Source organism: Lepidochelys olivacea (genome assembly GCF_965140295.1).
Source record: "Lepidochelys olivacea isolate rLepOli2 genome assembly, chromosome: 11".
NCBI lineage: Eukaryota > Metazoa > Chordata > Testudines > Cheloniidae > Lepidochelys > Lepidochelys olivacea.
This window is the reverse complement of record NC_140421.1, coordinates 36,859,210-36,871,265: the sequence shown is the minus strand read 5'-3', so window position 1 is coordinate 36,871,265 and position 12,056 is coordinate 36,859,210. Positions and strand designations below refer to the sequence as shown.

General features: G+C 45.6%; 1 protein-coding gene across 5 annotated transcripts in view; it reads left to right on the top strand.

The window, feature by feature from the left end:
- The window catches only part of TTC21B (tetratricopeptide repeat domain 21B), a 104,950-nt gene that overhangs the window by 78,889 nt on the left and 14,005 nt on the right, over positions 1-12,056 (top strand). For 4 of the 5 annotated variants that reach the window (XR_014713564.1, XM_084643169.1, XM_084643168.1 and 1 more), the window contains one exon: positions 5,365-5,485. The exons of the other annotated variant lie outside the window; for it this stretch is intronic. Coding sequence is in view for 3 of the 4 variants with exons in the window: in XM_084643169.1 (XP_084499295.1) it covers positions 5,365-5,485 (121 nt within the window). In the remaining variant the exon portion in view is untranslated. The remainder of the gene's footprint in view (positions 1-5,364; positions 5,486-12,056) is intronic. 5 annotated transcript variants of the gene reach the window in all.

Here is a 12,056-nt window from a genome sequence, read left to right as displayed (position 1 = left end):
GCCTTCTGTTGATTGGGCAGTCCTCTGGGGTGGAGTGGCTGGGTAGCCGGAAGCCCCCCCCACTGTGTTCTTGGGCGTCTGGGTAAGGAGGCTATGGAACTTGGGGAGGAGGGCAGTTGGTTACACAGGGGCTGTAACGGTGGTCTGTGCTTCTGCCTTTTCTGCAGCTCAACCATATGCTGGAGCATATTAGTTTGATCCTCCAGCAGCCTCAGCATTGAATCCTGTGTTGTCTCATCACCCTGCTGCCACCTTTCAGCTTCAGCCCTCTTTTCAGCCCGCCACCTCTCCTCCCGGTCATTTTGTGCTTTCCTGTACTCTGACATTGTCTGCCTCCATTCGTCTGTGCTCTGTCAGTGTGGGAGGACAGCATGAGCTCAGAGAACATTTCATTGCGAGTGCATTTTTTTTCGCCTTCTGATCTTTGCTAGCCTCTGGGAAGGAGAAGATCCTGTGATCCTTGAAACACAGGCAGCTGGTGGAGGGAAAAAAAAGGGACAGTGGTATTTAAAAAACATTTTATAGAACAATGGGTACACTCTTTCACAGTAAACCTTGCTGTTAACATTACATACATAGCACATGTGCTTTCGTTCCAAGGTCACATTTTGCCCCCCCCCCCCCCACCGCGTGGCTAGCCCCTCATCCGTCCCCCCTCCCCGTGGCTAACAGCAGGGAACATTTCTGTTCAGCCACAGGCAAACAGCGCAGCAGGAACGGGCACCTCTGAATGTCCCCTGAAGAAAAGCACCCTATTTCAACCAGGTGACCATGAATGATATCACTCTCCTGAAGATAATACAGAGAGATAAAGAACGGATGTTTGAACGCCAACAAACATACACTGCAATGCTTTGTTCTGCAATGATTCCCGAGTACATGTTACTGGCCTGGAGTGGTAAAGTGTCCTACCATGGTGGACGGAATAAGGCTGCCCTCCCCAGAAACCTTTTGCAAAGGCTTTGGGAGTACATCCAGGAGAGCCGTGAATGCCAGGGCAAATTAATCATTAAACATGCTTGCTTTTAAACCATGTATAGTATTTTAAAAGGTACACTCACCAGAGGTCCCGTCTGTGCCTGGCGGGTCCGGGAGGCAGCCTTGGGTGGGTTCAGGGGGTACTGGCTCCAGGTCCAAGGTGAGAAACAGTTCCTGGCTGTCGGGAAAACCGGTTTCTCCACATGCTTGCTGTGAGCTATCTACAGCCTCATCATCATCCTCTTCCTCGTCCCCAAAACCCGCTTCTGTGTTGTTTTTGACTCCTTCAATGGAGATGGAGACAACGCGGCTGGGGTAGTGGTGGCTGAACCCCTAAAATGGCATGCAGCTCATCATAGAAGCGGCATGTTTTGGGCTCTGACCCAGAGCAGCCGTTTGCCTCTCTGGTTTTCTGGTAGGCTTGCCTCAGCTCCTTAAGTTTCACACGGCACTGCTTCGGGTCCCTGTTATGGCCTCTGTCCTTCATGCCTTGGGAGATTTTGACATGTTTTGGCATTTTGAAAACTGGAACCTAGTTCTGATAGCACGGATTCCTCTCCCCATACAGCGATCGGATCCCATACCTTCCATTCAATCCATGCTGGAGCTCTTTTGCGATTCTGGGACTCCATCATGGTCACCTCTGCTGATGAGCTCTGCACTCACCTGCAGCTTGCCACGCTGGCCAAACAGGAAATTGAAATTCAAAAGTTCGTGGGCCTTTTCTTGTCTACCTGGCCAGTGCATCTGAGTGGAGAGTGCTGTCCACAGCGGTCACAATGGAACACTCTGGGATAGCTCCCAGAGGCCAATACCATCTAATTGTGTCCACAGTACCCCAAATTCGACCCGGTAAGGCCGATTTCAGCGCTAATCTCCTTTTTGGAGGTGGAGTAAGGAAATCGATTTTAAGAGCCCTTTAAGTTGGAAAAAAAGGGCTTCGTCGTGTGGACGGGTGCAGGGTTAAATCGATTTAACGCTGCTAAATTCGACTTCAACTCCTAGTGTAGACCAAGGCTGAGATATCTTCCCCAAAGATTCCATCTGCACTATGCTTGCTCCAACAAGTACTGATCAGGACTTTCCCTGCAATTGCCGATGTAAGCATTGTGGGTAGTCTGGAAACTGAACTCAGAACAGGGGGCCAATCTGTCCTGTGCTTTCAATGGTCCCCGTGGTGGACCCACACAGTCTGGAGGAAGAAACTGCTTGATTCAAATGTAGAGGGGACAAGTGACTGACTTTGGGTGGTTGTCAGGGAGGAGATTGGGACAAAGCCTGGTGAGGGAGAAACTGGAAATGAGTGTTGGAGTGGAAGGTAGGACTGGGAGCCCAGGGAGGGTAAAGGGGGACTGAGGTTGGATGATGAGCCTGGGAGACAGTGGCACTTTCTGAGAAGAGACTGTGACAAGGAGTGGGGGAACACTGAGGTGAATGAGGAGCCTGGGCAGTGAGAGGAGATTAGGCCTGAGAGCCAGTGAAAATGGGGAGTGGTTGGGGGGGAACTGCAGGAACCGTGTCAATGGGAGCTTTGGGAGAGGTATCCACAGGTGAGGGCAGTGCGTGGAGCACTCTGCTCCCACTCCCCCAGGGGCAGCAGGAATGTGGTGCCGGCCCCTTCCAGGAGCAGGGCGGGGCCAGGGCAGACAGGCAGGGAGCCTGCCTGGCTCCAATGCACATCACTGCTACCCCGGAGCTGCCCCAGGTAAGCGGTGCCGGGCTGGAGCCTGCACCCTGAACCCCTCCTGCACCCCGCACCCCAATTCCCTGCCCTGAGTCCCCAGCTGCACCTGCCTACAGTGTCCAACCCTCTGCCTTACCCCACCTGCACCCCAGCCCCCTTCCCTGTGCCCCCTCCCGCACTCCCTCCTGCACCCAGCCCCCTTCCCTGAGCCCCCTTATACACCCCACACCACTCATTTGCCCCAACCCCCTGCCCCAGCCGTACATTCATGGCCCTGCATGCAATTTCCTCAACGAGATGTGGCCCTTGGGCCAAGAAGTTGGCCCACCTAGGTAGGTAGGTAGATGTGTTCAAAGCACAGCTTACATTGACTTCCGTTGCAGCTGTGTGGGAATACCACTTCTGTAAATCAGACCACGGGTCTCGAGTCAGGCACCCAGAAAATGAGGAACACGCAATTAATGACCACCTGTGAAGAGTTTCATTTAAATGACTTGCCTAGCATCATATATGAACTCTGCAACAAATGAAATTGCCCTACAGCCAACAGCTTCCTTAACTACACAATCCTGATTCATCCCTAGAGCAGTCTATGCTGTGCACTGAATGAGGTGGGGTCCTGTGAAAAATAGTATGTAATCAAGGGCTGTATTATCAGGCAAATACACAAGGGGACTGAATTAAAGTTGCGCAGACAATCTCATTTCTGCCATTTCCTAGCTTTTGGGTGCTTGATTTTGCAACCTTAATGTTCTTTTCATATAGAGTGTGTGGATGTTCTAGATACAGAGGGGTGTGTGTGCGTGCGTGCACACACAATATAGATTGAAATACAGTTACATTACTAAACTGTTTTAAATAGATTTGTGTATAGAAACTGGATAGGCACTTGTTCTTGGTAGGCACCATCATGATTAGGCAGCTAATGGTAAGGATTGCATGTCTGGCTAATATGGTGAATACTTGTTAGGAAAGCAGGCTGTGACTGTCCTTTCACCAGTGTTCCATTGGACTGAAGAAGATGAAGGTTGATGGGATTCACTTTATACTCACTCCCACTGGTCTTGGGGAAGCCCGTTTTGGGTGGCAGTGGTGAATTTTATAAAATGTCTTTTATGCAAATAAAGCCCGCAACAACTAATAAGAAAATAATCAGATTGACCGATCATGCTGCTAGAAAAGTTATTTTTCATTAGCTATTTACTTTTATGTGGGTTCATTCTTAGCTTTGTTTCATGGTATTGCAAACTGATAAGCAACTTGCGAGTTACATGGAGCATCATTTACAAAACCATCAAGTCATGGAATCCCTTCCAGTTTTTACTTTAAAGCACAGCTTTTGATAAGCATACATGGTAATAAACATTTTTAGGAGACTAAGAATAATAAAATTAGCTTTTATTGAAAATATTTAATGTTTATAATTTGTTAGTAAAATGTATCAATTTTTATTTGAAAGCTGTTTTCTTAGACTATGAATATTTCTTTTAAGTAGCCAAACTTTGGTTATCTCAGCATGGGGCGTGGGGTTCCTTCTCTCCTGCAAACTCTGATCATCTTGTACTCCTTCTGCATGTTGTCTGGCCCTATTGTGGTAGCCAGTGCTTCACCCAATGGGAAAGCCAACTAACTGCCCCAGAAGAGTGTGTCCCTAAAATGCTTTGCACTGCTGAGTGGTGACAGGCATAATAACTGTCACTGGGAAGATGTTTCACTCAATGCTATTGGGGGCCATATACCTAATCCTGGCCCTCTGGACCTAATACATTCAGGCAGTTCTAATCAGAAAAATGCTTCCAGCAAGAGCCACTAGGACAATGTAAGATTTCAGAGTAGCAGTCATGTTAGTCTGTATCCGCAAAAATAGGAGTACTTGTGGCACCTTAGAGACTAAAATTTATTTGAGCATAAGCTTTCTTGAGCTACAGCTCACTTCATCGGATGCATGCAGTGGAAAATACAGTGGGGAGATTTATATACACAGAGAACATGAAACAATGGGTGTTACCATACACACTGTAACGAGAGTGATCAGGTAAGGTGAGCTATTACCAGCAGGAGAGTAGGGGGGAAAAAACCTTTTGTAGTGATAATCAAGGTGGGCCATTTCCAGCAGTTGACAAGAATGTGTGAGGAACAGTACGGGGGGAAATAAACATGGGGAAAGAGTTTTACTTTGTGTAATGACACATCCACTCCCGGTCTTTATTCAAGCCTAAGTTAATTGTATTCAGTTTGCAAATTAATTCCAATTCAACAGTCTCGTTAGTCTGTTTTTGAAGTTTTTTTTGTTGAAGAATTGCCACTTTTAGGTCTGTAATCGAGTGACCAAAGAGATTGAAATGTTCTCCGACTGGTTTTTGAATGTTATAATTCTTGACGTCTGATTTGTGTCCATTTATCCTTTTACGTAGAGCACTTCCTTCTTTTCCTCTTAACCTACTCACCTTCCCCCCCGCCCCGTTGAGCAACTCTTTTTCTCAGCCTCTTACTTTGGTTGAGGATCTTGCACAGAATTACACAAATGGGATTTGTCTTGTCCGGACTTTAATCCAGAATGTTTTGTCACAGAAATTAGTAACATCATGTAATTGTATACGCTTTCCAAACTGCGTATATTCATATTATTTGATTGTCAGTACTGCATATGTTTCTCTAAATAAAGTTTTGAAATACATGTAGTCAACATTTATATTTTGTAGTCCTGTTGCAAAGCCTATGAATATATGGGATACATAATGGAAAAGGAGCAAGCATATAAAGACGCAGCAGTAAATTATGAGATGGCCTGGAAGTACGGAAACCAAACAAATCCAACAATAGGTATGTTTACACAATCTACATTTTTATCCTGTGGTAATACAAAAGAACAGAAACAATGACTCTTTATTGGTAAGACTGCATTTAATTTTCTCTATAAGTAAAATATCTTCTCCGATTGTCTTCCTGTGAAAATTCAGCTGTTTAGAGATCTACATTACAACATATGAGAGAGCCTTCATGGCAAGATATAGCTGTTTGAGTTGGTACTTTGACAAGACTCTCAGCAATTTACAGCTCCTGTTCTTCAAGTAGTGTTCCTCTAAGTGCTCCTCTCCAGGAGTGCATACGCCTCTTGAGCCCTTGATTGGAGATTTTCTATTAGAAGTGTCTGTTCAGCCTGCGCATGCACTCTATACAACTTTATGCTGCACATTGAGGGTATATAGGGCTTGTGGATGAACCACCTTCAGTTCCTTCTCTTAATTTTTCAGTGTGAGACAGAGCTCGATCGTGTCTGCCTTGTGCGTACCTCTGTGTGTTCTACAGCTGTTCTGTTAGTTTAGTGTTCTTAGTTAATGTTAGTTATTTTAGTATAGAATTACTTAGATACTAGAGAAGACTGATCTTTTTTCCTCTCCTTTTTTCTCCTATTTTTCTGGGGAGCCCTATCAGTCTGGCTGAGTGTGCCTGGCTCATAACATTTCAAATTGCCTCTCTTGTTAGTAGGCTATCTCAGTCAGCGATGGCCACTCTAAGAGCTGGTCTACACTAGAAGTGTTATGCCACTGTAGCGTGTCTGGTGAAGACGTTCTATGCCAATGGGAGAGCACTCTCCCATCGGCATAATTACTCCACCTCTGCGAGAGGCAGAAGCTAAGTTGGCGGGAGAGCATCTTCCGCCGACGTAGTGCCAGTGTGGTCAGTGCTTAGGTCGCTGTAACTTGCAGTGCTCGTTGGGGGTGGTCTTTTTCACACCCCTAAGTGATGTAAGTTAGATCAACTTAGGGCAGGTCTACACTATTGGTTAAGTGTGTCTGTTGCTTGGGAGAGTCTCATCTCTCCCAAAAGTGTAACTTTTGCCTAGCTCTCAAATTTAGAGCACAGAAGAACCAGGAAACCAAATTGAGACTTCTGATGATGGAGCACTCCCTTAGACCTGCTTCTGAGTGAGGTCAGTAGACCTTATCCCTATACATCTGTCTCTGGATGGATCCAGCACCCTTTGACTTAGGCCCAGGTCTCCCCTAGGAAGGGGAAGACTTTGGAGGACTCAAGGAAAGCTCCAGAGAAGAGCTCATCACAAGGAGCTGGCTCCCAAAAGGCCCCAATCTCATGCTAGTCCACTGTGTCGGAGGCCTCAACCTCTCAGCTTGGTACTGTGGAGGCGAAAGACTTCCTTCCTCCCATACCAGCAAGTCTGGGAGATCCAAGAGTGCTTTGGAGAAGCACAGATTCAGCAGGCCCCAGGTCCCATCTATAAAGGACAGGGATGCCTAGGATATATACACTCCTTTAGAATTACACTGTCTACATCACACTTACCATCAGCATCTTCTCTCTCATCACCGTCAGTACTGGGCAAATTGAAGCACCAAGCACTTTCTGCCTTGGCACTGACACAGTCTAGCTCAACTGCTGCACTGGTACCGACCCACTCAGTGCTGCAGGAATTCAGCTACTCCAGAGACCTAGTCAGTCTTAGACGAGCCAGAATACCCACTATTTATGGGTACCAATTGACTCTTGGTACTGATACCCCGATCTCCAGATTACCATTCCTTCCCGATACTGCAAGTCACTCTGCTTTTTTCTACTGGGGCCCCATCACTGGAGGACATTGAGGAGGATGAAGGAGCGATTCAGTCAGTCTCTTCTATATCAGTTCAGTGTTCCCCTCCACATCCATACAGGAACCCGTACTTCAACAAGGATCTTTGTCCATGACCGGGATAGTGGGATCAGCCCTGGGTGCCACCCCCTGTCCTGTATGGGCTCCCACCACTGGCCATATCAGGGTTCTTGGGCTTTGTATTGGCAGCAATTTACCAGATCTCCAGCTCCATTACACCAAGAAGCTAGGTTTGCACAGTCCCCTCTACCAACCCCGCAGCACGAGATGTTTGAAGAACAGGAGGTTAGGACAGATAAAGGGGTCACCCCGCAAAATCATATTTCATCCTCATCTCTAGACGAGGTGGTCATGCCTCTGCCACCATCAATGGCTGCTAATTTCTGTCAATTCCACGTCTTGTGGAGGAGGTGGCTGCCACTTTCAGATACCTCTTGGGGAGATCAAAGACTTGCAACTCTAGCTACTGGACATTCTGCAGTCAGCAACATCCACCCAGGTTGGTGCTACCCATTAATGAAGCGCTCCTGGATCCAACGAAGACTATGTAGCAAAAGCCTGCTCCTATCTCACCAACTTGTAAACGGGCAGATAAGAAATATTATGTTTCTCCCAGGGACTCTGAATTTTTGTTTGTCCACTCCTTGCCTAATTTCCTGGTGGTGTGCTGTAAATGAGCAGGGTAAGCAGCATTATTCAGGGTTCACCCCGACGATAAAAATCAGAAGAGGTTAAACTTTTTTGGCTGAAAGTCTTGCTCATCTGTGACCCTCCAATTTCAGATCATAAACTGTCAGGGGATCATGGCCAAGTACAACTTCATGAAATACAATAAATTTACAGCCTTTATTGAACATATTTCACAGAAGCACAGAGAACACTTTCACACTATCATCACAGAGCGTCAGTTATTAGCCAGAACCTCTCTTTAAGCAGCCTTAGGTGTTGCAGACATCATCACTAGATCCATCTCCATAGAGGTTGTTATGCATAAGGCATCCTGGCTCCAGCTCTCTCAAGGTTCCTGTGGGAGGTTCAGAGTACTGTTGAAGACCTCCCATTTGATGGTTGGAAGCTCTTCTTGGGGGGCCATGGATGAGTCCTTGCATGCACTGAAGGACTCCAGGGCCATGTTGAACTTTCTGGGTAAATACACCCCTGTGAACAAGAGGAGATTTTGTGTGTCTCAAATTGCCCAGAGAGCATAACTTACCTAATTCACTACCTTTCATAGAACCACTAAACCTGGGAGGAAGAGACAAAAATTCCAGAGAGAGAGAGCTAATAATCCTCCTTCAGCAAATAGCTATCACTGAAATAACAATTTTGACAGGATAGTTGAGGGTTTGATTCCTCCCTTGCCTCTAGTTTACAAGATGCAACCTTTTGCTCATTTCCCCAATTTTGGAGACTTTTTCCTTTTGCAACTGATTTGGTGGTGTATTACAACAAACACATGGGTCATACAGGTCATAACATCAGGCTATACCATCCACTTTGTATCCCTCGCATCTTCCCTCTTATTCCATTCCTCTCATGAGACTATACTGAGACCTGGTCTACACTGCCACTTAAGTCAATGTAAGTTATGTCACTCAGGGGTGTGAAAAAATCTCCCACCAACTTAGCTTCTGCCCTTGGGGGAGGTGAAGTACTAAAGTTGATGGAAGAGCACTCTCCCATCAACTTATCGCATCTTCACCAGACCCACTAAATTGATGCCATTGCATTGATCACACACCGCCGATTTGGGAGGCAGTGTAGACAAGCCCTGAGTCAAGAAGTGCACTCAATGCTTCATTTAGGAGCTATGGAGGCAATCCTGTCCCTTCACATGGGGGAAAAGGTTTTACTCAAAGTATTTTCTTGCGCCAAAGAAGGACGGAGGATGGAGACTTATCTTAAATCTAAGACAACTGAACGTATTTGTAAAGTCTCAAAAGTTCAGGACTGTGTCTCTGGCAGCTGTAATTCTTTTCTAAAGGCATGAAAGTATGTTTGGGTCCTCAACTTACAGGACACCTATTTCCATATAGTGACTCACCCCACTCACAGGAAATACCTATATTTTACCGTGGGCCAAGAGCATTTTCAGTACTGATTACTTCTGTTTGGTCCCAGGGTATTTTCAAAGATTCTAGTGGTAGTAACTGCTTATCTTCAGCGAGAAGCAACTGTATTCTTCCAGTATCTCGATGACTGGCTACTCAAGGGCCAATCTTAGGAAAGAGTGCTGACCTCCACTCAGACAGCTCTTGCTCTCTTTCAGGAATTGGATTCCAACTAAATGTTTTAAAAACAAAAACAAAAAAATCTGTTAGCTCCAGTACAGGTAATTACAATTCATGGGGCCCAGGGCTTTCCTTCCCATGGACAGATTCATAATTTCGGCACATCTGGTCTATTCAAGGAAGCCCCAGTAAGGAACTATTTATAGGTCTGAGGTCATATGGCAGCTTGCGCCATTGTAACCGAGGATGAAAGATTATGCCTCCACTGCTTTCAGTGCTGGTCCTAAAGGACCTATTCCTTGACCAGAGACAGCTTGGACAAACAGGTCACAGTTTCCCTCAAGGTGAAGAGCTCTCTAGACTGGTGGAAGAATCAACTCAGTATCTATCCGCGTGTCTCCCCGTTTCCAACAATAACTGTGACAACTGACTCCTCATTGCTAGCATGGGTAGCATCCTCAGTATTCTCACAACGCAGAGCAGATGGTCATCTCAGGAATCTGGTCTCCCTATCAACCTGTGGGAACTCAGAGCAGTCAGGAACACTTGCCTTCAGTTCCTACCCCTCACCAGGGGCAACTCAATCAGGATCATGACAGTGTTGCTTGCATGTTCTGTATCAACAAACAGGAAAAGCAAGATACCCCTCCCTGTGCACTGAAGCTATAAAGTTGTGGAACTTATGGTACAGCCCATCAGAATCCGATCTCAGCCATTTATCTTCTTACCAGCAGGCACTTCTCTCAAGATTCCGAATGGGAATTGGAGACTCAAGTTCTTCACAGGATATTTGAACAGTGGGGACATCCATTGGTGGACCTATTTGCAACATTCAGCAATAAGTGTCTCCTGTTCTGCTCAAGAGGAGGCCTAAGTTGCCACTCTTTGGAACATGCCTTTCTGCTTCCCTGGACAAAGGTCATCTTCTACACATTCTCTCCAACATTGCTAATACTGAGAGTGAGGAACAAGATCAGACAGGACAAAGATAGTTAGTTATCTTTATAGTACCGACCTGCTTCATCTGCGTGTTTGGTAGCCTTACCTGCTTCATCTGCGTGTCCAACTGGCATTCAAGCTTCCGATCATCCCTCATCTCCTGTTCCAAGGTGCAGGTTTTGTGCTTCACCCCAACCTATAAGTCCTCCTTCTCTGAGATGGTTCACAGGATTAGAATCCACTGCTCAACAGGAGTACGATGGCTATTACTAAACCTTAGAAAGTCAGCTCAAATTACTTCAGACTGGTATCACTGTGTTGTACCTGAATACTCTTTGTTTTCAGACATCTTATTTTACCTGCTGAGCCTGAAGACACCAGGGTTATCAGTTAGCTCTATTAAGGTTCATCTGGCCACGATATCCGCATTTCATCCCCCGCTAGAAAGGTTTTTCATATTTGCTTACTTTAGGTCCTCAAGATTTATTAAGGATTTAGGGAACCACTACCTCCAGGTTAAAGATCCTATTCCTACTTGGGAATCTCAACCTGGTACTTAAATACTTCATCAGATTTCCATTTGAACCCGTGGCAAGCTACTCCTTGCTTCACTTATCTATGAAGGTGGTCTTTCTAGTAGCTATCAAGTTCGCCTGCAGGGTGGGGAAATTGTAGCCGAGATGGCAGACCCCCACCCCTTCCCACTCCCATTTACAGTGTTTTTCAAAGACAGGTTCTCTTTATGGCCTCACCCTAAATTCTTACCTAAAGCGTTGTCAGATTTTCATCTTAACCAGTGCATTTATTTACCTGTATTTTTCACAAAACCAAGTAAATCTCAGCGTGAGACCTTTAATACATTAGGTGTTAGATGGGCCTTTTATCAGATAGAAGCAAGCAGTTTCGGAAATCACCTAGACAGTGTTCACAGCAGAGAGATCCATGGGGTCCCTGATCTCTACACAGAGACTTTTTCAAGGAGGATCTCTGGGTGTGTTACATGCTATGCAGCTGATGATCCCCCTTCCCCTCCCAAAAAGGGTAATCGCACACACTACCAGATTGTTCTTGAATAAAATTTCGGAAGTTGCCTACATTCTGATGTATGCAGAGCTGCTACATGGGCCTCAGTGCATACTTTCACTAAACACTATGTCTTGATCTACACGGTCAGATCTGATGCTGAGCTTGGTAATTCTGTACTGTCTTCAGTCATGGACTCAATTCTGAAATTCCCTCTTCCCTTTGGGTATACTGCTCAGGAATCACCTCAAGCAGAGCAAGCAAAGAGACACTGTTAGAAGTTGTTACTCACCCTATGCAGTGGTCGGTAGTTTTTTTGAGATGTGGCCCTGCACAAGGTAAGTAACCTTTTCTTCTAGTGGACTTCCCACAAGCTTCGATTTTTGGAACCCATTATGGTTCACTGTTTCTATATGCAACTTGCATATTGCCTATAAATATAGTATTCATTTTGAATATGCATTATGCTACTTATGTATGAATTAGTGGCTCAGCTTTGTGACTTTGTTCTTACTATTTAATTTTGATCAGATATATGCATATCATTTTTAAACTATGTAAATTAAAAATTCTTATCTCCAACTCAAGA